This window comes from Mesoplodon bidens (assembly GCF_964165515.1).
Source record: "Mesoplodon bidens genome assembly, chromosome: 3".
Classification (NCBI taxonomy): domain Eukaryota; kingdom Metazoa; phylum Chordata; class Mammalia; order Artiodactyla; family Ziphiidae; genus Mesoplodon; species Mesoplodon bidens.
Window position 1 is genome coordinate 45,624,545 of NC_138178.1, and position 26,252 is coordinate 45,650,796.

The 26,252-nt window shown below is 38.4% G+C and overlaps 1 protein-coding gene across 1 annotated transcript in view; it reads right to left on the reverse strand.

The window, feature by feature from the left end:
• The window catches only part of DNAAF4 (dynein axonemal assembly factor 4), a 101,833-nt gene that overhangs the window by 3,275 nt on the left and 72,306 nt on the right, over positions 1-26,252 (reverse strand). Inside the window, exons 8-10 of the mRNA XM_081227393.1 lie at positions 22,480-22,625; positions 21,082-21,191; positions 461-614 (exon numbers count right to left, since the gene is read on the reverse strand). Of these exons, the coding sequence (XP_081083519.1) occupies positions 461-614; positions 21,082-21,191; positions 22,480-22,625 (410 nt within the window). The remainder of the gene's footprint in view (positions 1-460; positions 615-21,081; positions 21,192-22,479; positions 22,626-26,252) is intronic.

Genomic DNA, 26,252 nt, shown 5'->3' on the forward strand with positions numbered 1-26,252 from the left:
GTGTTCTTCTATCTCGCATCAAGTCTGCAAAACTTTAATAAGAAAAAAGGTGAGCACAAACTGACAACCATTTACTAATTTCCTTCTGAACTTCAACTGATACACCAGGGCAATTGATAGGGGATCTCTAATCTAATTTGAAGTCTCAAGAAACACTAGTTCCTTGTCCATTAAAAAAATTCTTTTGGGGGGAATTCCCTGGGGGTCCATTGGTTAGGACTCTGTGCTTCCAATGCAGGGGACACAGGTTCGATCCCTAGTTGGGGAACTAAGATCCTGCAAGCCACGTGGCATGGACAAAAAAAAAGATTTTTTTTTTCAGTAAAGAGATGTAATAAGCAAGATTCTTAAAATCCTTGCAACTCAATTTAACTGACAAAAGATAAGGGCATCATTTAAACCAATAAATAGGAGCATAACAAATTTAAAGCACCATAAATAAATAAATAGATACACATACCTTAGAAGAATCTTCTATGGCCTTGTGTAAGTTTTTCAGTTTCAGATGGCAAGCAGCCCGATTCAAATACAGTAGTGGAATCTTATTATTTAGTCTTATGGCTAAGTTGTATGCATTAATAGCTGCCAAATAGTTTTCTGTTGCAAACAATTTGCTAAGGAGACAAAAACATAAAAGAAAAACAATGTAACACTAAAAGAGAAACACAGAAATAATATCTAATGATATTTGGCACAGGGGATGGATGGCTTCCTTTCTTTCTATTCCTTGTAAAATGGACATTGCGGGTGGCACTAAGCCCACCTATCCTCCATACATCAGCATGTAATCTGAACGGGACTGACCTCACCTCCACCTCCAAGGGTAGCCAATCGATAGTGTAAGCCAATAGGCATATTTCCATCCTCCCTGCTACAATGATTGACAAAGGAATGGATTTATGACCTAAACTGGTCTATTCAGAATGAAGCCTGTGATTTTATTACCAAAGTTGGAGAACGCAAAATTGGGAAAACTCCCCCTGCTGGACACAAATGAAGAAAGCACATAAGCCCAAATTGTTGCTGACCATTTTTAATACTGTGGGAGGAGCTAGCACTAGAATAAAGTTGATACTATTGAATTATGAAAAGGATAAAAAGGCAGTTAAGCTGTTGGATCAAGCTTTACCCGAAATGTAACACACCGTTAGCTTTTTAGTTATATAAGCCAATAAATTCCTTTAAACATTAAGTCAGTTTAAATTGGGTTTCTCAGTTACTTGCAAAACAAAAGCATCCTAATAGATACACTCTTTCAGTTCAAACCTTCCAAAATTCTTTTCAAATAAAGATGTACATAATTAAAGGATGTACTTAAAACATAAAGTGTCTTTTTTGTTTTTCATGTGCAATTCCTGGTATTTCAAAAAATGCATAAACCAAGGAAAATAGAAAATACTTTGCCAAATATAAAAGTGCCATAAAAACAACACTTTGTATTCATTTCCAGTCGATTGTACTGTACACTTTACAATTCTAGAATAATAAACACGATGACTTCAAAAGTAGACCCATAAAAGGAAGCAGCAAATCATGAATAAAAGGTAAAATGACACCACTGTGACATCTAACCTAAGCCTGACTCAAGTTTAAAATAACTTCCACAAACTAGAAAAGCTAATTCTGTGGGAACAGTTTACCTTTCTGAAATGTCTCATTTCAGCTAGGATGTTTCTGACTGCAAGGAACAGAACCTCAACTCAAACTGGTTTAAACAAGGAAGGAAATAGATCACCTCACATTAAACAAGTTTAGAGGGAAAGGCTCCATGCCCAATATGATGAGCAGAACAAGGATCTTATCAAGGCCTCAGGTTCCTTCCATTTCTCCACCCTACTGGACTCAGCAGCTGCTTCATCCTGGAGCTGGTTTTCCTCATGTATAGTTCAAGGTGCCACATTCAGGCACAATATTCATTGGAAGAAAATGGGACAGTATTTTCTGGTATATGCTCCTTGAGAGCAAGAAAACCTTGCCCAGAAATCTCCCAGTTCACTTCCTTTCCCAACTCACTGACCAAAAATATCTACCCTTAAAAAATATTTTGGCTTAAAAAAACCCACCAGTGGGCTTCCCTGGTGGCGCAGTGGTTGAGAGTCTGCCTGCCGATGCAGGGGACACGGGTTCGTGCCCCGGTCCGGGAAGATACCACGTGCCGCGGAGCGGCTGGGCCTGTGAGCCATGGCCACTGAGCCTGCGCGTCCGGAGCCTGTGCTCCGCGACGGGAGAGGCCACAACAGTGAGAGGCCCGCGTACAGCAAAAAAAAAAAAAAAAAAAAAAAAACCCACCAGTTTCTCATGTTCTCAATCCTTCTACCCATTCTCTCTCTCTCTCTCTCCAGTTTCACTCCTCAATGCTATATACTGCTGTTTGGGAACTTTTAAAAATAATTCAACAATATGACAATCTGTCCATGTTAATAAATATAGAGATATACTATTTTTACAGAGATTTTTACAGACCACTCTCTCATTTGTGCAAGGATTTCTAAAACCAGTCTCCTCCTACTGAGAGACACTTAGGTGTTTTGTTTCCCAATACTTAGCTTTTATAAACAATATTGTAATACACATTACTGCACATATACATAAAACACACACACAAACCAGCAGTGTAATGAAAGTAATCCTGATTTGTTGCAGTCAATCAGAATTTATAGCTGAACTTGGGACAGGGTCCCCACCCCAAGTCACACAGGCAAGGTCTACACATCTAAACAAAATAGGGACTCCACCAACAAGGATAAAAGGAGATGATAAATGTTGGCTAGATAACCTATTGTGTCTACTACGAACCTTCTTTTTAAATTAATTTAATTTTAATTTTAAAATTTACCATTTTAACCATATTTAAGTGTACAGCTTAGTGGCATTAAATGCATACACACTTTACACACTTTTGTACAACCATCAGCACCATCCATATCTAGAACTTTTTCATCTTCCCAAAATGAAACTCTACACCTATTGAACAATAACTCCCTATTCCCTCCTACCTTTGACAACCACCATTCTTTTTCTGTCTCTGTGAGTTTCACTACTCTAGGTACCTCATAAAAGTGGAGTCATATAAGGACAATATTTGCCCTTTTATGCTTAGCTTATTTTACTTAGCATATGTCTTCAAGGTTCATCATGTTGTAGCACATGACAATATTTTCTTCCTTTCTAAGGTTGAATAATAGTCTACTGTATGGATATATCACATTTGTTTATTCATTTATCCATCAATAGACCCTTGGGTTGCTTTCACCTTTTGGCTATTGTGAATAATGCTGCTATAAACATGGGTATACAAATATCTGTTTGTGTCCCTGCTTTCAATACTTTTGTGTGTATATCTAGACATAGAACTGCTGGATCATATGGGAATTCTTTTTTTTTTTGGTCATGCTGCACAGCATGCAGGATCTTAGTTCCCTAGCCAGGATTCGAACCCGTGCCCCCTGCAGTGGAAGCACGGAATCCTAACCACTGGACTGCCAGGGAATTCCCTCATATGGTAATCCTATTTTTAACTTTTTGAGGAGCCTCCATACTGTTTTCTCTACTGTGCACCACCATTTTACATTCCCACCAACAGTGTTCAAGGGTTCCAATTTTTCTACAACCTCACCAACACTTGTTATTGTTGTTGTTGTTTGTTTGTTTTTTAATAATAGCCATGCTTCTGTGTGTGAAGTAGTATCTCATTGTGCTTTTCATTTGCATTTTCTGAATGATTAGTGATGTTCGGCATCTTTCCACGTGCTTATTAGCCATGTGCATATCTTTGAAGAAAGGTCTATTTAAGTCCTTTGCACATTTTTTAATCAGGCTGTTTATTTTTTGCTGTTGAGTTGTAGAAGTTCTTTATATGTATTCTGATATTAACCCTTTTCAGATATATGATTTGCGAATATTTTCTCTATTCCATGGGTTGTCTTTTCACTCTGTTGACAGTGTCTTTGATGCACAAAAGTTTTTAATTTTGATGCATTCCAAAATAACCATTTTTTCTTTTGTTGCCTGTGCTTTTGATGTTACATCCAAGAAATATTGCCAAATCCAATGTCATGAAGAACCCTATGTTTTCCCCTAAGAGTTTTATAGTTTTAGCTCTTATGTTTAGGTGTTTGATCCATTTTGAGTTAATTTTTGTATATGGTGTTAGGCAAGGGTTCAAATTCATTCTTTGGAATAAAGGCTGAAAACGAGATGAAAACTGGATATCCAGTTTTTCCAACACCATTTGTTGAAAAACAACATCCTTTCTCCATTAAGTAGTCTTAGCACCCTTGTTGAAAATCATTTGACCATATGATTTTCATATGTGAAGGTTGTTTCTGGGCTATCTATTCCATTGGTCTACATCTATATAAACCTTATATTAATACATTCATTTGGAGTTCCATTTTTCATCTTTAATATAAGTTTACAGTTTTATAACGTAACAGTTTTATCAGAAAAATTCTCCCAGATTCTAATGGAAAAACAGCTTACAATGAACAGTATTAAAAGAACCAGTGTAGGATGTAGGAAACTAACTTATGGTTACCAGGAGGGAAAAGGGGGGAGAGGGATAAACTGGGAGATTGGGATTGACATATACACACTACTATATATAAAACAGATAACTAATAAGGACCTACTGTATAACAAAGGGAACTCTACTCAACACTCTGTAATGATCTATATGGGAAAAGAATATAAAAAAGAGTGCAGGGCTTCCCTGCTGGTGCAGTGTTTGAGAGTTCGCCTGCTGATGCAGGGGACACAGGTTCGTGTCCCAGTCCGGGAGGATCCCACGTGCCGCGGAGCGGCTGGGCCCGTGAGCCATGGCTGCTGAGCCTGCACGTCTGGAGCCTGTGCTCTGCAACGGGAGGGGCCACAGCAGTGAGAGCCCCGCGTACCGCAAAAACAAACAAACAAAAAAGAGTGCATATATGTATATGTATAACAGATTCACTTTGCTGTACACCTGAAACTAACACAACATTATAAATCAACTATACACCAATAAAAATTAAAAAAATAAGAGCCACTGTAGGAGGCATAATAGCAAGAAATATGAAGTGTTAAACATTTTTAATGTTTACATATATATTAAAATATAAATCCAAATGAACACTATATTCTTTAAAGTTCAATATCAGTACAAACATCCAATAAAGCATAATTTGCTTTATGGCTTTCAGAATGGTTCTGAACTCAGAAATAGCTGAATTTCAAAAGGAAAGGGAAAAAAATTAAATCTCTGTCTTAAGGGCAGTAGCCTTTGAACACCAAATTTAAACAGAGAAGTTAATAACCAGTAAGTCTCGCCTGATGGCTCCAAATAAAGCAATGCCAGTGAAAAGAATTATGCAAAAGTACTCATTCAAAACATATTGAGTCCTTATGGTACTGACTGTACAGAAAGAACAAAAGAGACGTGGACAATTGCGAACACTCCTGTCATTTTTATGATGCTTGATTGGTTTCACTTTGTAAAGAAAGAAACATTCTGATTGGCAATGGCCAAAAGGGCCAAACATTTTGAGCAACGGTTCAGCATAGGAGAAGCGACAAGAAGCAGGAGTGATAAGAAAGAAGCAATGTGGAGGGAAGTAAAGAAAGGGGCAGAAAAGAGTTAAGAGAAATCAAAAGCAGTGGGGCTTACATTGATACTAGGTATAAAATAGATAACAAATGAGAACATACTGTATAGCACAGGGAACTCTACTTAATGCACTGTGGTGACCTAAATGGGAAGGAAATCCAAAAAAGAGGGGGTATATGTATATGTATGGCTGATTCATTTTGCTGTACAGTAGAAACTAATACAACATTGTAAAGCAACTATACTCCAATAAAAATTAATTTAAAAAAAAGAAATGACTAAAGGAAGCAAGATGTAGAATTTGTACGTTGATAGTACTGTTCTTTGTATACTGAGATGTTACAGATTATATGTCACACCGTCATTTTATGTATAGTAAGAAAAAATCTGCCAGGTAAACTATAACAATGTTTGCTTATTTAAAAAAAAAAAAAGCAGTGGGGCTTAGAAACAGCAATGGAGGCAGAGAGTAACACATATTCCAATGCAAGACACAACAGCTCTGTTTTGTGGGTAATAAGGACTATAACAGCCACCTACCCCTCAAAAGACTTTTAAGGTCCTTGTTTCTTTCAGCATCTTATGTGGGTAGAAAACATTCTTGGTATCTCAAAAGCTTCTAAAACTGAGTATTAGTGCACCTTAGTGAAGGAACATCAACCAGTACAATTTAGCACTCAGGATGGAAGGAGGAAAAGGATACTTCATACAAAATAAAATGACAAGTTAGGCCATAATAGGGACTGTACTGCAACAGAATATTATGGGCTGTAAAATGCATACAATCAACAAACAAAATTATAATTATGTCAAAGAAGTCATCTTAGAATATGGCTTCTAAACTTCTTTAAGTCAGGCAAAAGGTAGCAGCATAAGAAAACTGTCTTGGGCTTCCCTGGTGGCGCAGTGGTTGGGAGTCCGCCTGCCGATGCAGGGGACACAGGTTCGTGCCCCGGTCCGGGAGGATCCCACATGCCGCAGAGCAGCTGGGCTCGTGAGCCATGGCCGCTGAGCCTGTGCGTCTGGAGCCTGTGCTTCGCAACAGGAGAGGCCACAGCAGTGAGAGGCCCGCGTACCGCAAAAAAAAAAAAAAAAAAAAAAAAAAAGAAAAGAAAAGAAAACTGTCTTATCTCCATAAACAAATAAAGTTGTAAAAAATGTGGCAGAGCAAGGCAGATTTGGCAGATCTGTTCTGAAAGTAGGCGAGTACAAGAGGATACTGGGAGACAATTCTCCATGAGTCTTTTACCCTGCGTGTCATATGTCAGATGCACTGACAGCTTCTGTTTGGGACTATCTTTTCAAAGATGTTTGTATAGTGCACAGCCTTGGAAGATAGAGATAGTGTCTCTCTCTGGGGCAAAGAATAGATTTATTCACTGCTCAGTATAATAAAGATATCATCACCTTGTGAGGCAAAAGTTGGACAGGTTTGCTAATAATCCTCTATAAAAAACTGTGTTGTCAAGCTTGGCCTTCTCAGCTATGGTACCAAACCTACTGTGTGTACAGCATCCACCTGGGTTCCCCTCTGCATTGGCCCCATGGGACTTTAGGGGCAGAGGGAACCAACATGAAGGTCATGCTGTTTGATGTGCCTTGAATAGTAAAGTCCTTTCTCTTTGACTCATGTGTCTCCTGACTTCTGTCAGCACCTATTAAACTGTGGTAGGCTAACTCTTCACAGTCCTTGCCAGGGCATGGATCCAAACCAAAGTGTTAGAAAGAAATTCAATCTGGCAAGTAGAACTGTATGCTGTGTTGGGAGAAGATGGTAACAGGTGGTTATCAATCAGTATCAAAAAGTCCAACATGAAGTAAAAGGACATCCAGACAGGCAGATAGAATCCAGCTACAGAAAATTCACAAACAGCAAGCAAACAGAAATTCAGACTGGCACAAGTTGGTACTAGGTTAGTCAGTCATCAAATAGCACGCTCCCACACACAAAGCTGGGGTTAAGAGAGTTAACATGGGTGGAAAGAGAATAAGTAAAAGCAAAGCAGAGCCTCAGTCTTAAAAGGACTGGAGTATTGGGCAGGCTATAAAATCTGACACTTAGGCCAAGAGATAAAAAAAGAAAATTCAGACACTAGAACCAATGTAGGTAATTTTATGTAACAACAGTAATATGATGCTGGGTGCTAGATTGTAGAATTATATATCCTGAATTTGCTCCTATCTAACATTACAATTTGCTGTAGAGAGTGAGGTATGCAGATGGCATTCAAGTGGTCTTAATGTGGGGGAAGAAGGAACTTTCAGACCAGGGTTAAGAGAGCATCCAAAAAAACACATGCTAAAACTCAAGCACAAAGTAACATCAGTGGGACACAACAACGATTCATCTCACCTGATATGATTATAAGTGACTGGAAGGGTAGCTGTTATTTACAGATTCTGAGTCATGTAAGGCTGTTAAATAACAACACACCATGCGAGTATATAAATTAGAGCACAGAAACTCTGTTTTATGTGAGATGTTCTCAGTAAAAAGCTATCTGGTACAATGTTAATTGCCAACGGTAAAATGTTCTCATGAACAAATAAAATTACCTAAGCTTATAAATTTTCCTGAAAGGCAGATTTGGCATTTAAAACTAAGACTTGGCAGTAGAATGCTAGGTAAAAAAAATGAAAACATTATATGGCTTTTTCTAAGGGTCTCTTTTGAGTAGATACAATCCCATAAACAGTTTTCTCAAACTATTGCTCTTTTGGAAGACTTGTCCACTTCTACCCACAGGTTTGAAAACAATAAAGGACAGTTGGACTGTTTTTGCCTGTGTAAATATAGAAGGCTAGCATGAAACAAAGCCTCTGGAGATGAAAGTATTTGAAAGTATTTTATCTTTTGGCTTAAATTCAACACTGCTTCTGAATGGGTTCTATTAAGTCTGTTTCTGTCTTTTGTACTGCATTACATTGCCAGAGAGGATACATTTCTCTCTAATAATTAGTACCTTTCCTTTTATCTGTTTGTACTTGGCACTATGATTAACTGTACTTTGTTTCTCTGGGTGTCACTAGTTACTAAGTTTTCTTCCATCTCTCCTCATTTTTAACTCTTTTCTTCTCCTATTTTGCTTCTCTTCTTATTCTACCTAATTGGAGGCAGTGAGGCAAAAAGGTACAAAAAACAACAGAGACTGAAGTGATTACAATCTACCAGTCACACCTGACTGCAACCAAGTACACTTTTGCACTAGGTTGCCGGCAATTCATAGCTTTTGCCAGCAGACACACACACACACACACACACACACATCTTTTGCTGTACTTGTCAAATGCCAACCTCAGCTCAATGATCTTATCTGCTCTTTCCACTCTTAAATCGAAATCACAGCAGTAGTATATCAAAAATAAGACCAGACCAAACACTGTCTAAGACATTTAGCCAGTCCCAGCACCAAAAACATCTTATGCCAAAGGACTTTCTAACCATCTCCATCAACCTGCTATCTTTGGGCTGATCAAAAAGCATGCTTCTTCTTTGTCCTCACATGAAAGTTTGTATTTGCTGGTCTTTCCTACTCTCATCCCCCTCTATTCCTTTGCAATTTCTTATTCCTCTTCTGCTATAATTGACTCCACTCCCACCCCAATCCTTTCTTAATCCTCAAATTTTCCACACAATGCTTTTAAAGTAAGCCTGGCTCTTTCCAGAGGGCAGTGCTATCTCTACCACTATCTCTACTGAGGACGATCAGGGAAGGGGCTAGGACCATAGGACTTGGCATTTTGCAGACTCGCTGCTGCTAGTTCCAAGGTGTAATTCTCCCTTTATGAAAAAGTCATCATCCTTTGGGACTCCTGACATCTTTACCCTATGGCCTTCCAGTCACTATCATCTAAGTGGCTTTTTAAAAGCATTATTCTCTTATTCATTGAGGGCTTTGAAACCTGGCTCCCAGCATCTGTCTCCATCCCAATTTATGCCATAATGCCAGAAGATTCTAAGGTTTATGTATATGACCCACTTATCAATTTAGCCTTGAAATACCTGGGACTCCTTAACTCAAATTACCTTCCCTTCAACTTCACTTTTGCTACCCACTCCCTGGGCCACATCTTGGACTTTGTCGTCACCTGAATTGTACTACTTCAGTGATATCAAACGCTGGAACCCCAGCCACTGACCAGAACTTTCTATTCTGCAAACTTTCCCGTTATAGTTAACCTTCAACCTTACAGTGCCCTCTAATTTCTTAACTGCTCTGTTTTCTCTTAGTCTACTGGGCCCCTCATGGCATCTCTTCCTTTCTAACCCAGCCTAGATTTCATGGTTAAATATCTGAGCTATTTTTCCATGAGCAATCTGGTCCCTTGCACTACTAGTCTTCTGCTGTACTTGTCAGTCAAAACTCCAACCTTGGATCAAGGATCTATTCTTAAATCCAAAACACTATAGAAGATAAATCACATAGCTAAACTGACTAGCATCTCTATGAATTCACGTTCTCTAATCTAGCAGAGCCCTCAACAGTACCCACCAAGCAATTATTGTTAGAAATTTATCTAGTTTCATACTTGCCTTCACTTTCTTTCCTTCCATCCCATAAAATAAACTCTCTATTACAACTTAATCTTTCAATATTTTCTAGACCAAAGAAACCAATCCAACAGGAGAGCACATTCAGCTATGCACACTTCAGCACTCTCAGGCTGCAAGGAAGAGCAATTCATAGCCATACCACTTAGGATGCCTTCATGAAGGCTAAACAATTGGAACAAAAGGACAGGAAGAAGATGTTATTCATCTGTGAGACGTGCACAGCACTATCTGAAACACAAGCTTCATAATCATATTGACCTGGGATTGAATCCTCGTACTACTTATAAACTACCACCTTAGACAAGTTTCGTAACCTCTCTAGCCCTGTTCTACATTGATAAAATCGTGATAAAGATAATAATATTCAACTAGCTAGATTGCTAAAGGAATTAAAAGAGCTCCTTTGTGTAAAGCTGCTAGCCTCTCAATAAACATTTGTTAAATGAGTGCAAAAGCAGTGGTTCCTAGCGAACTACATTTGTGAGGATTTAATGAGATAGTATATGTGAACCTCCTGTAACCTATCACAAGCTATGAACATAATAACTGTGATTATGACAATGGCAGCTTAAAGATAAGCAAACACAATCAAACAAATAATTTAGACTGGATAAACCTGGGGGGCAGGGCAGGCAGAAGGCCAGCAGACTGGGTAAAAACCAAGGCGGGGAGGAGCTTCAAGATGGCGGAAGCGTAAGACGTGGAGATCACCTTCCTCTCCACAAATACATCAGAAATACATCTACATGTGGAACAGCTCCTACAGAACACCCACTGAACGCTGGCAGAAGACCTCAGACCTCCCAAAAGGCGAGAAACTCCCCACGTACCTGGGTAGGGAAAAAGAAAAAAGAAAAAACAGAGACAAAAGAATATGGACAGGACCTGCACCTCTGGGAGGGAACTGTGAAGGAGGAAAGGTTTCCACACACTAGGAAGCCCCTTCGCGGGCGGAGACGGGGGTTGGCGGGGTGTGGGGGGGAAGTTTCTGAGCCACGGAGAAGATCACAGCAACAGGGGTGCGAAGGGCAAAGCGGAGAGATTCTCGCACAGAGGATTGGTGCCGACTGGCACTCACCAGCCTGAGAGGCTTGTCTGCTCACCCGCCGGGGCGGGGGCTGGTAGCTGAGGCTCGGGCTTCGGAGGTCGGATCCCAGGGAGAGGACTGGGATTGGCTGCGTGAACACAGCCTGAAGGGGTCTAGTGCGCCACAGCTAGCCAGGAGGGAGTCCCGGGAAAAGTTTGGACCTGCCTAAGAGTCAAGAGACTTTTTCTTGCCTCTTTGTATCCTGGTGCACAAGGAGAGGGGATTAAGAGCGCTGCTTAAAGGAGCTCCAGAGACGGGCGCAAGCCGCAGCTATCAGCGTGGACCCCAGAGATGGGCATGAAACGCTAAAGCTGCTGCTGCCGCCACCAAGAAGCCTATGTGCAAGCACAGGTCACTGCCCACACTTCCACTCCCGGGAGCCGGTGCAGCCCGCCACTGCCAGGGTCCTGGGATCCAGGGACAACTTCCCCGGGAGAACGCACTGTGCGCTTCAGGCTGTTGCAATATCATGCTGGCCTCTGCTGCCGCAGGTTCGCCCGGCAACAGCACCCCTCCCTCCCCCCAGCCTCAGTGAGCCAGAGCCCCCGAATTAGCTGCTCCTTTAACCCCGTCCTGTCTGAGCGAAGAACAGACGCCCCCAGGCGACATACAGCGGAGGCAGGTCCAAATCCAAAGCTGAGCCCCGGGAGCTGAACAAAGAAGAGAAAGGGAAATTTCTCCCAGCAGCCTCAGGAGCAGTGGATTAAATCTCCACAATCAACTTGATGTACCCTGCATCTGAATAGAATGAATAGAATACCTGAATAGACAACAAATCATCCCAAATTGAGGAGACGGACATTGGGAACAAACATGTATATATTTTTCCCTTTTTTCTCTTATTGTGAGTGTATACATGTATGCTCTGTGTGTGATTTTGTCTGTATAGCTTTGCTTTTACCATTTGTCCTAGGGTTCTGTCGGTCTGTCTTTTTGTTTTGTTACTTTTTTACTTTTTAAATTTTTTTCTTAATAATTATTTTGTATTTTAATAACTTTATTTTACTGTATTTTATCTCCCTTCTCTCCCTTCCTTCCTTCCTTTTCTTACTTTCTCCCTTCCTCCCTCCCTCCCTCCCTCTCTCTCTCTTTCTCTCTTTCTCTATTTTTTCTTCCTTTTATTCTGAGCCGTGTGGATGAAAGGCTCTTGTTGCTCCAGCCAGGCATCAGGGTTGAGACTCTGAGGTGCAAGAGCCAAGTTCAGGACACTGGTCCACAAGAGACCTCCCAGCTCCACGTAATATCAAACAGTGAAAATCTCCCAGAGATCTCCATCTCAACGCCAAGACCCAGCTTCACTCAATGACCAGCAAGCTACAGTGCTGTACACCCTGTGCCAAACAATTAGCAAGACAGGAACACAACCCCATCCATTAGCAGAGAGGGTGCCTAAAATAATCATAAGACCACAGACACCCCAAAACACACCACCAGACGTGGATCTGCCCACCAGAAAGACAAAATCCAGGCTCATCCACCAGAACACAGCCATTAGTGCCCTCCACCAGGAAGCCTACACAACCCACTGAACCAACCTTAGCCACTGGGGACAGACAACAAAAACAACGGGAACTACGACCCTGCAGCCTGCGAAAAGGAGACCCCAAACACAGTAAGTTAAGCAAAATAAGAAGACAGAGAAACACACAGCAGATGAAGTAGCGAGGCAAACACCCACCAGACCTAAAAAATGAAGAGGAAATAGGCAGTCTACCTGAAAAAGAATTCAGAATAACGATAGTAAAGATGATCCAAAATCTTGGAAGTAGAATAGAGAAAATACAAGAAACATTTAACAAAGAACTAGAAGAATTAAGAGCAAACAAACAGTGATTAACAACACAATAAATGAAATTTAAAATTCTCTACAAGGGATCAATAGCAGAATAACTGAGGCAGAAGAACAGATAAGTGACCTGGAAGATAAAATAGTGGAAATTACTACTGCAGAGCAGAATAAAGAAAAAAGAATGAAAAGAACAGAGGAGAGTCTCAGAGACCTCTGGGACAACATGAAATGCACCAACATTCGAATTATAGGGGTCCCAGAAGAAGAAAAGAAAAAGAAAGGGACTGAGAAAATATTTGAAGAGATTATAGTTGAAAACTTCCCTAATATGGGAAAGGAAATAGTTAATCAAGTCCAGGAAGCACAGAGAGTCCCATAAAGGACAAATTCAAGGAGAAACATGCCAAGACACATATTAATCAAACTATCAAAAATTAAATACAAAGAAAACATATTAAAAGCAGCAAGGGAAAAACAACAAATAACACACAAGGGAATCCCCATAAGGTTAACAGCTGATCTTTCAACAGAAACTCTGTAAGCCAGAAGAGAGTGGCAGGACATATTTAAAGTGATGAAGGAGGAAAACCTACAACCAAGATTACTCTACCCAGCAAGGATCTCATTCAGATTCGATGGAGAAATTAAAACCTTTACAGTAGACAAGCAAAAGCTGAGAGAGTTCAGCACCACCAAACCAGCTTTACAACAAATGCTAAAGGAACTACTCTAGGCAGGAAACACAAGAGAAGGAAAAGACCTACAATAACAAACCCCAAACAATTAAGAAAACGGTAATAGGAACATACATATCAATAATTACCTTAAATGTAAATGGATTAAATGCTCCAACCAAAAGACATAGACTGGCTGAATGGATACAAAAATAAGAACCATATATATGCTGTCTACAAGAGACCCACTTCAGACCTAGGGACACATACACACTGAAAGTGAGGGAATGGAAAAAGATACTCCATGCAAATGGAAATAAAAAGAAAGCTGGAGTAGCAATTCTCATATCAGGCAAAATGGACTTTAAAATAAAGACTATTACAAGAGACAAAGAAGGACACTACATAATGATCAAGGGATCAATCCAAGAAGAAGATACAAAAATTGTAAATATTTATGCACCCAACCGAGGAGCACCTCAATACATAAGGCAAATACTAACAGCCATAAAAGGGGAAATCGACAGTAACACAATCATAGTAGGGGACTTTAACACCCCACTTTCACCAATGGACAGATCATCCAAAATGAAAACAAATAACACAAGCTCTAAATGATACATTAAAGAAGATGGACTTAATTGATATTTATAGGACATTCCATCCAAAAACAACAGAATACACATTTTTCTCAAGTGCTCATGAACATTCTCCAGTATAGATCATATCTTAGGTCACATATCAAGCCTTGGTAAATTTAAGAAAACTGAAATCATATCAAGTATCTTTTCTGATCACAACGCTATGAGACTAGATATCAATTACAGGAAAAAAACTGTAAAAAATACAAACACATGGAGACTAAATAATACACTACTTAATAACCAAGAGATCACTGAAGAAATCAAAGAAGAAATCAAAAAATACCTACAAACAAATGACAATGAAAACACCACGACCCGAAACCTATGGGAGGCAGCAAAAGCAGTTCTAAGAGGGAAATTTATAGCAATACAATCCTACCTCAGGAAACAAGAAACATCGCAAATAAACAACCTAACCTTACACCTAAAGGAATTAGAGAAAGAAGAACAAAAAAAAAAAAAAAACCCAGAGTTAGCAGAAGGAAAGAAATAATAAAGATCAGATCAGAAATAAATGAAAAAGAAATGAAGGAAATGATAGCAAAGATCAATAAAACTAAAAGCTGGTTCTTTGAGAAGATAAACAAAACTGATAAACCATTAGCCAGACTCATCAAGAAAAAAAGGGAGAAGACTCAAATCGATAGAATTAGAAATGAAAAAGGAGAAGTAACAACTGACATGGCAGAAATACAAAGGATCATGAGAGATTACTACAAGCAACACTGTGCCAAAAAATGGACAACCTGAAGAAACAGAAAAATTCTTCGAAATGCACAACCTTCCGAGACCGAACCAGGAAGAAATAGAAAATATGAACAGACCAATCACAAGCACTGAAATTGAAACTGTGATTAAAAGTCTTCCAACAAACAAAAGCCCAGGACCAGATGGCTTCACAGGAGAATTCTATCAAACATTTAGAGAAGAGCTAACACCCATCCTTCTCAAACTCTTCCAAACCATTTCAGAGGAAGGAACACTCCCAAACTCATTTTACAAGGCCACTATCACCTTGATACCAAAACCAGACAAAGATGTCACAAAGAAAGAAAACCACAGGCCAATATCACTGATGAACATAGATGCAAAAATCCTCAACAAAATACTAGCAAACAGAATTCAACAGCACATGAAAAGGATCATACACCATGATCATGTGGGGTTTATCCCACGAATGCAGGGATTCTTCAATATACGCACATCAAACAACGTGATACACCATATTAACAAATTGAAGGAGAAAAACCATATGATCATCTCAAAAGGTGCAGAGGAAGCTTCTGACAAAATTCAACACCAATTTATGATAAAAACCCTGCAGAAAGTAGGCATAGAGGGAACTTTCCTCAATATAATAAAGGCCATATATGACAAACTCACAGCCAACATCATCCTCAATGGTGAAAAACTGAAACCATTTCCACTAAGATCAGGAACAAGGCAAGGTTGCCCACTCTCACCACTATTATTCAACATAGTATTGGAAGTTTTAGCCACAGCAATCAGAGATGAAAAAGAAATAAAAGGAATCCAAATCAGAAAAGAAGAAGTAAAGCTGTCACTGTTTGCAGATGACATGATACTATACATAGAGAATCTGAAAGATGCTACCAGAAAACTACTAGAGCTAATCAATTAATTTGGTAAAGTAGCAGGATACAAAATTAATGCACAGAAATTGCTAGCATTCCTATATACTAATGATGAAAAATCTGAAAGAGAAATTAAGAAAACACTCCCATTTATCACTGCAACAAAAAGAATAAAATATCTAGGAATAAACCTACCTAAGGGGATAAAAGACCTGTATGCAGAAAATTATAAGACACTGATGAAAGAAATTAAAGATGATACAAATGGATGGAGAGATATATCATGTTCTTGAATTGGAAGAATCAACATTGTGAAAATGACGCTACTACCCAAAGCAATCTACAGATTCAATGCAATCCCTATCAAACTACCAGTGTCATTTTTCACAGAACTAGAACAAAAAATTTCACAAGTTGTATGGAAACACAAAATACCCCGAATACCCAAAGCAATCTTGAGAAAGAAAAATGGAGCTGGAGGAATCAGGCTCCCTGACTTCAGACTATACTACAAAGCTACAGTAATCAAGACAGTATGGTACTAGCACAAAAACAGAAATATAGATCAATGGAACAGGATAGAAAGCCCAGAGATAAAGCCATGCACATATGGTCACCTTATCTTTTTTGTTGTTGTTGTTGTACGCGGGCTTCTCACTGCTGTGGCCTCTCCCATTGTGGAGCACAGGCTCCAGATGCGCAGGCTCAGTGGCCATGGCTCATGGGCCCAGCCACTCCATGGCATGTGGGTTCTTCCTGGACCGGGGCACGAACCCATGTCCCCTGCATCGGCAGGTGGACTCTCAAGCACTGCACCACCAGGAAAGCCTTGGTCACCTTATCTTTGATAAAGGAGGCAAGGATATACAGTGGAGAAAAGACAGCCTCTTCAATAAGTGGTGCTGGGAAAACTAGACAGCTACATGTAAAAGTATGAAATTAGAACACTCCCTAACACCATACACAAAAATAAACTCAAAATGGATTAAAGACCTAAATGTAAGGCCAGACACTATCAAACTCTTAGAGGAAAACATAGGCAGAACACTCTATGACATAAATCACAGCAAGATCCTTTTTGACCCACCTCCTAGAGAAATGGAAATAAAAACAAAAATAAACAAATGGGACCTAATAAAACTTCAAAGCTTTGCACAGCAAAGGAAACCATAAACAAGACCAAAAGACGACCCTCAGAATGGGAGAAAATATTTGCAAATGAAGCAACTGGCAAAGGATTAATCTCCAAAATTTACAAGCAGCTCATGCAGCTCAATAACAAAAAAACAAAAAACCCACTCCAAAAATGGGTAGAAGTCTTAAATAGACATTTCTCCAAAGAAGATATACAGATTACCAACAAACACATGAAAGGACGCTCAACATCACTAATCATTAGAGAAATGCAAATCAAAACTACAATGAGATATCATCTCACACCAGTCAGAATGGCCATCATCAAAAAATCTAGAAACATTAAATGCTGGAGAGGTTGTGGAGAAAAGGGAACCCTCTTGCACTGTTGGTGGGAATGTAAATTGATATAGCCACTATGGAGAACAGTATGGAGGTTCCTTAGAAAACTAAAAATAGAACTACCATACGATCCAGCAATCCCACTACTGGGCATATACCCTGAGAAATCCTTAATTCAAAAAGAGTCATGTACCAAAATGTTCATTGCAGCTCTATTTACAATAGCCAGGACATGGAAGCAACCTAAGTGTCCATCAACAGATGAATGGATAAAGAAGATGTGGCACATATATATAATGGAATATTACTCAGCCATAAAAAGAAACGAAACTGAGTTATTTGTAGTGAGGTGGATGGACCCAGAGTCTGTCATACAGAGTGAAGTAAGTCTGAAAAAGTAAAACAAATACCGTATGCTAACACATATATATGGAATATAAGGAAAAAAAAAGAAAGGTCATAAATAACCTAGGGGCAAGACAGGAATAAAGACATAGACCTTCTAGAGAATGGACTTGAGGATATGGGGAGGAGGAAGGGTAAGCTGTGACAAAGTGAGAGACTGGCATGGACATATATACACTACCAAACGTAAAATAGCTAGTGAGAAGCAGCCGCATAGCACAGGGAGATCAGCTCATTGCTCTGTTACCACCTAGAGGGGTGGGATAGGGAGGGTGGGAGGGAGGGAGACGCCAGAGGGAAGAGATATGGGAATATATGTATAACTGATTCACTTTGTTATAAACCAGAAACTAACACACCATTGTAAGCACTTATAATAAAGATGTTAAAAAAAAAAAAACCAATGGGGACTTTGAATTAATGTGCAATGTAAATTTTTTTCAAAAGATATATCTTTATCATAAAGTGTAAAAATGAATGCAACTTTTAACAAGAGGAAAAACAAAAACAAAATCGGGATAAACCATCTACCTTTGGCCTTGACCCAATTTTCTCCACTCTTCTCGAGGACAGTTCAGCCATCTCTTCTATCTCATCTGCACATCTATTCAAACCTTTTCTAGTCTTAAAGAAGAACAAGGCAAAAAAAAAAAAAAAACTCTGAAAGTTTCTATTCCATTGGCTTCTGGGAGTATTTTTGTGTACTTTATTTTACCAGGTCTTCAAATGTTGGTAGGTCACAGGGTTTTATCCTTAGGCCACTACTCCTCTGGTCTACGTGCTCTTTTCAGATATCTCACCTACTCTTGTAAATCGACTGCTACATAAATGCTGATAACCTCCAACTCCATAATACACTGCTGGCCTCTCCCCTGAGTTTCAAACTTGCTGGACACTGTCAGCCAGACTGACCAAGAGGCAGCTCAAACTCAACATATTCAAAACTGAACTTACCTACATTCCCTCCTAAATGGCCCTGTTCTAGAGTTCTCTAATTCAGTTGGTGGAATCATACCATCAATTATTCAAACTAGAAACCCAAAGTCGCCCACAACTACTCTTCTCTCACTCCCCAACAATCACTCAAGAAGTCCTCCCTATTTTACCTCCTGAATATTTCTCACATTGCTCTCCTCTTCACCCTATAACAATGTCATAATGGTTCAAGACCTCTGCCATAGTTTCTGCAACACATTTTTCCCCACCTTACAGAATAAAATATAAGAATAACACAAGGCCGCTGCCTATTTTACTAGGTTCATTTGGCATTATTCCTAGTATCAAATTTATGTTTTAGCAAGCAATAAACTACCCAGTTCCTGATCTATATATCACACTATTCTTGTCTTTGAGCTTTTGCTCATACTGTCTCCTCTGCTTAAAATGAATGCCTTTCTGTCCTTCCTCCTGAAACTCCTACTTATCATTAAGAGGAGCTCAGGTGCTATATTCTTTAGGAAGCTCTTCCTGAAACTACCTTTCTTCCTTTACGGTTAGGTGCCCCGCTTCTGTACTCTCATTTTACCTTGTTCTTTCTATGTATTGTACTTCCCACACAGTGTTATAAGTATTTGTATATGTCCCTCTCCTCTACTGATCTCTGTAGCTCAGAGCCTAGCCTACAGTCTGACAAACCGCAAGTAATCAACAGATATTTATTTAATGGCTTAATAGATGGAGAAGAAGGAGAGGGGATTTTTGTTGGGAGTAAGAGGAATAAACCTGTCAGCCCCAGGCTTCTGAACTTCAGAAAAATTGTTAACTCCAGCTCAACTCCACAAATCAATCTCTGGTGTTATCAGATACATAAAAGACAAAGGAAGAACAGAGAGAAGATGAGAAAAGAAAAACACAGACTTTGTGGTTAGACAGATAAATCTCTGCACCAAAGATGTCCACATCCTAATCCCCCAAATCTGTGAATATATTAACTAAAATGGTTAGTTGGAAAGAACCTTGCAGATGTGATTAAATTAAGGATCTGGCAGTAGAAGATTATCCTGGATTATACAAGTGGGACTAATGTAATTACAAGGGCACTTATAAAAGAAAGAGGGAGGCAGGAGAGCCAGTCAGACAAGGAGAGGTGACTATGGAAGCAAAGTCCAGAGTGACACAACTGCTGGTTGGGGGCCATAAGCCAAGGAATGTGGGCAGTCTCAAAGCTGGAAAACCCAAGAAAATAGATTCTCCCTTACAGCCTCCAGAAGGATTGCAATTGATATCTTGATTTTAGCCCAGAAAAACCCATTTTAGACTTCTGACCTCCAGAACTATAAGATAATAAATTTGTATTGTTTTAAGCCACTAAGTTTGTAGTAGTTTGCTATGGCAGCAGTAGGAAAATAATACAAAAGTGTATAAAATGAGATAAATAATATCTACAAAATTGCCTCAAAATATGAACTCGAATTACCACAGAATATAGCAGAATTCATTGTTGTTAATTGTCTAAAAGTTTACACATAGAGCCACATATAAAGAAATAAAAGGATTGGATATAAAATGATAATTTATAGGATAATTTGATAATCTTTTAAAGATGGATATGACTAATCAAAGTAGCTCTAGTTTTAAAGAACCATGATTTTTAAAAATAAATTTATTTATTATTTATTTTTGGCTGTGTTGGGTCTTTGTTGCTGCACACAGGCCCCTCCCTAGTTGCGGCGAGCGGGGGCCAGTCTTCGTTGTGTTGTGCAGCCTCCTCATTGCTGTGGCTTCTCTTGTTGCGGAGCATGGGCTCCAGGCACCAGGGCCTCAGCAGTTGTGGCATGAGGGCTTCAGCAGCCGTGGCTCATGGGCCCTAGAGCACAGGCTCAGCAGCTGTGGCGCACGAGCTTAGTTGCTCTGCGGCATGTGGGATCCCCCTGGACCAGGGCTCGAACCCGTGTCCCCTGCACTGGCAGGCAGACTCCCAACCACTGTGCTACCAGGGAAGTCCCAAAAGAACCATGATTTTAAGGCAAGTATTATGAAGGACTTATGTTAAACGTTAAGTGATTTAAAAAGGGATTTTGATAAGCAATCCAAAAGACGTGATATTTTTCATTTCCATGACATATAAATACAAAAGCAATAAAAATAAGAGCCTTATTTGTTATAAGATCTGACTTTTTAAATATGGAAGCACTACCTACAGAATTGGCATATTTGCATTATTTCTCCCCAAAACTCACACACACACATATGTCAAGATAACTAGAAAATATGTTAAGTATTACAATCTACATAAATTTATTATAAGTCTCATGGTGAGAGTTCAAACAACTTACTTTCCTTTGTCCTTCAACCATTCTGGGTTCTTTTCCTCTTCTTTTAAATCACAAAGTTCAGGAATGTCAGTATTCATTGCTCTTCGAGCCTCTGCTTGTTTATGTAGCCACTGAAATGAGAATGAAGTTTAATGAAGGACACGAAAGTCTTGTTTTATTAAAAGTTACTTTTAGATTTTCCATCTTCCTATACAAGATGGAAATACTATTTGTTATGGACTGAATGTTTGTGTCCTCCAAAATTCATATGTTGAAGCCCTAATCACCAATGTGATGGTATTTGGAGATGGGGCCTTTGGGAGATAATTAAGCTTGGATGAGGTTATGAGGCTGAGACTCCCATCATAAGATTAGTATCCTTATAAGAAGAGGAAGAGACCAGAGGGCATGCTCTTCCCCACCCCACCCCACCCCAGCATCCTGACCTTGGACTTCCCAGCCTCCAGAACTGTGAGAAATAATTGCCTGTTCTTTAAGCCACCAAGTGTATGTACTTTGTTATAGTAGTATGAGCAGACTGATAAAATATTTGATGGTGGTTTTAAACTTCTAGTTTTTATACATCTTTAAGCTTTTTTTTAAACTTCACTAGCTGATTAAGATCAAATGTGTAAAAATTTCTAGTCCAAATTTCTGGGAGTTCATGTGAATATTGTTTTATTTTTCTTTATAATATATATATATATTTTTTACACTATAAAAATACATAAATGATTTTTTAAATAATTATAATTTTATAGTTACAGAGATACTTTTATAAATAATAAAATATAGAAATATGCTGTTAATAAGAAAAAAATTAATATTTATAAATTGCCATTATATCTTAAGGAGATTCAATTATTTCCACAACTTTTCAATTGAGAGAGGTATCAGTTCACACCTTACAGTAAAAAAAAAAAAAAAAAGCAGTTCTTAGTGCTTACACAACTAAATATACAATATTCAAAATCCCAGAGCTCAGGAATTTATAAATAAATGAAAGATATTAATGCCAAATGTCACATTAGAAATACTTGATATTAATAAATAATTGTAATAAAATAATAAATTTACAAATCTTTTCTTACCGCGACCTACACTGACCCAAAGTTTACAAGTCTATTATGGAAAATGATGTATTTGATAAAATAAATGCACACGCAACATTTTATCTCCTGGGATAAGCAACAACACTGGGTATTAAACCAGTGTTTTCTCATCAGCATTCTGGAGCCAAAAAAGAAATAAAAATTCTGCAAAATATATTTTTCTCAAAAGGAAATATTAAATTTTTTCATGAAGTAATATCTTTAGCTTAATGAATACTTTAAAAATTCAGACCCAGTAACAGTTTCAATGTATGGAATAAAAAATATTTTCATTGTGGTCACTGTAACTAACAGCAAGTATACCAACCTCCTCTTCTTCTGCTACCTGTGATTCCCGGAGAGCAGTTGGGAATACTCGAGGGGTAAAGTTGATTTTAATATTGCCGACAGAGCGAGGAGCAGGAATACTGTCTTCCTTCAACTTCTCAAAAAATATAATTTCTGAATTTCTCCCTTCAAAAACAATATTAGCAACTAAGTTATTCATCTCTCATTTCCTAGTTAACAAACTGACTTTTAAAGTAATTACACATTAAAGCTACTTCTAAAATCCTATACAAATAATCCAAACATATTTTCTACAATAAGAAAGATAAAATCCCTCATTGAAATTATGGCAGCTAATTATCTGTTCTTTCATCAATGATCTCAGCTACTTTTCTGGGGTTCTCTTTGTTAAACCACACAGTGTCTAACTTACATTCACTATAGAGGAAGCCACTCTAGGCAACTTAATCTACATCAACTCTAGAGGAGGGCACCTAGGCAAAGCCATCATTTTCCATAAGCTCTGATATCAGTATCTTCTATAAGCTCCCTGGTGATGATATAAAAAATTTTCAGCTATTAAAGACAGCTAATGGGAACAGGCAAAGAGTTGTAATGAAAGACCATACATTTGTATAAAGGTAGTTAGATGTAATAATTATTAAGTCAATATAAGAGGAGAAATTAATCTATGTGTTAGAATATAAACTATATGAATAAAGGGAAGGAAAGGTACTAAAAAGGAAAAGTACTAAAAACATGATATACAGATTTAAAAGGCAAATATCAAAATTGTTTAAAAAAAGATTTTCCAGAAACATGACAGAGAGTTAATATCCTTGATATAAAATGAACACACAAAATTAAGACATAAAACTTCCAATTTAGGTAAGTGGAAGTGGTGCAGTGGTTAAGAATCTGCCTGCCAATGCAGGAGACACGAGTTCAAGCCCTGGTCTGGGAAGATCCCACATGCTGCAGAGCAACTAAGCCCGTGTGCCACAACTACTGAAGCCCGTGCGCCTAGAGCCCATGAGCCACAACGAAGAGTAACCCCCACTCACTGCAACTAGAGAAAGCCTGCACACAGCAACAAAGACCCAACTCAGTCAAAAATAAATAAATTTATATATTTTTTTAAATGTCTGAAAAAAAGAGAGAAAATTTAAAAAAAATAAAACTTCCACTTTAAAGAAAAATTGAAAATGGCATGAATTAACATTTCAAAGGGAGGGAGGAGGGGAGCAAGGAAGAAAGAATAAGGACTCAAACAAAGAAAGTAACATCAACAAAAATTTGAACAAAAAATTTCCACAGATGCTTGTGGTTGGGAAGGCAGTATCCTACCCATCCTCCCCTCTTTCTTTTAGTAATAGAATTCACTGTGCCAAGGTAGAATCTACAAAATCCAGCCTCCCTTAAGAGTGATGTAGTTATGTGCCAAACCTGAGACAACAGAATATGAATACAAGTGCTGTATAAAACTTACGGATCATTATCTTACATGTAAATCTACTTGCAATGGACTTCCTCTTTCCCCTTCCCACTGGCTAAGAAACAATGCCAACTGCAGCATCCACCTTGGACACAGAAATGGAAGCCAAATGATGTGATGATAGATGTGGCCCCACCAGCTTAGATGGCCCCGTGGAACAAAGCCATCTATCAGGCGTAGATTGATTGCTGTTACATAATAAGTCTTAGATTACAGAGAATTCAATTTCTATCTTATTTGATCTATAACTTTGGACCTCTTTATTTCAGCAGTTGGCTTGAATCTACCTAACACAATGTCCTAAGAATTTTATAGCCTGGTAAACTGTTGTTCACTTGTGAAGCCAAGAGACATTCCTAGATATGTAAGAACTAAGTAAATATACCATCTAACCATGTTTTCTGAATTACTCAAAGAAATGTTCCAGAACATGGACAAATAAAATTAAGAACTCAGGAGTGGGAAACCTGAGGGTAAAAATGAAAAAGGATGGGTTTTCTAAAACACACGAAAAAATGTTGTAAGATTTTTTAATGTTACTACAACAGAAAGAAAACAGAATAAAAAGTAAAAATGAAGTATATAAGTTCACATTTTATACTAATGATTACTAGGATACACAACATGGAGGGAATAAGCACTATTTTTCCATAATGAGAAATTTAAAAATCACTTGGCTATTAATTTTGTTAAACAAAAGTAAATGAATAAACATTTGAAAATGCTTATGGAAATCATTATGGTGACCATGAGTTACATTAAAAATAGGATATCTAGGGGCTTCCCTGGTGGCGCAGTGGTTAAGAATCCGCCTGCCAGTGCAGGGGACACGGGTTCGAGCCCTGGTTCGAGCCCTGGTCCGGGAAGATCCCACATGCCGTGGAGCAACTAAGCCTGTGCGCCACAACTACTGAGCCTGCGCTCTAGAGCCCACGAGCCACAACTACTGAAGCCCGCATGCCTAGAGCCCGTGCTCCACAACAAGAGAAGCCACCACAATGAGAAGCCCGTGCACCACGACGAAGAGTAGCTCCCACTCGCCGCAACTAGAGAAAGCCTGTGTGCAGCAACGAAGACCCAATTCAGCCAAAAATAAATAAATAAATTAATTTAAAAAAATAGGATATCTAGCTTTCAAACTCTTACAGTAAAATAAGACAAACAGAAAAACATAAAAAGAAATTAGCTTTCTGTTTTCAGCAGCATAGGTTAAAGTTTTTACAAACTTTAACAAACAATTTTTACAAGCAGACAAAATGCTATGAACACATAAAATGCTTGATAAAAATATAACAAATAAAAGTTTCAAGTACATAGTTCAGTTCAAAAACTATGCAAAAGAAAAGCCTTATCAGCAATTTATAGCCAGGGTAATCTCAAAAGCTGACAAAAAGCTATTTGGAAAGATTTCAGATATAGATATAGATATCTAGATAGGTATACCTATGAAGGTATATATCTATATATCTATCTAGATATCCGTATCTGTATCTGAAATTTTATATATATGAATATATTATATATTATACATATATATATTAGAGACTACATATAAAGGATAAAGGCTGGAAATTTAATGCTGATATAGGTACAGAGGTGAGAGCTGAAAATGCAATTACAGCCTGAGAAGGGCTACACTCTCAGTGAAATGGACACATAAAATCTCTGTCCACAACTCCAGGAAAGTGAAGCATGTCTCCTCCTGGGGCTCTGGATAAGAGAAGAAAAAATGTCTCTCGTGAGAAACCTAAACTTCAGGTATCCCTTCAGAAACCTAAACTTCAGGTATCCCTTCTGCAAACCAGGACACACGAAATTTCCTCATACGCACACATAAAAATCTGTGCTGAAGATGAGCACACAAACAAAAGCTACAAATCACATGCGGATACAATGTATGTTTCTTCCTTACAGTATGGAGAACAGTCAGCAGACACAACAAACAGGAGGACTGGCCTATTAAGAATTTGAAATAAAAGAACAATCTGAAAGAGACTATAATAATTTAAAACATGCTTACTTAAAGAGCTAAGAGAGGCTAAAATCCATAATGAAAAACTAAGGTAATGAAAAAAGAACAAACAGGTATGAAGGAAGCAAACAGAACTTGCAAAATGAAAAATATTGTCCCTGAAATTGAAAACTTCTAGGACAAGTTTAACAGCACATTAGGCATATTTGAAGAAAATTTGCAAACTAGAAGACAGATCTGAGGATATTATACAGAACGCAGCCAAGGAAGATAAAGGCAATTTGAAAACAATATGCTATTTGAAAACAATAGCTTATAACTTCCCAGAACTGAGGTAAGACATACT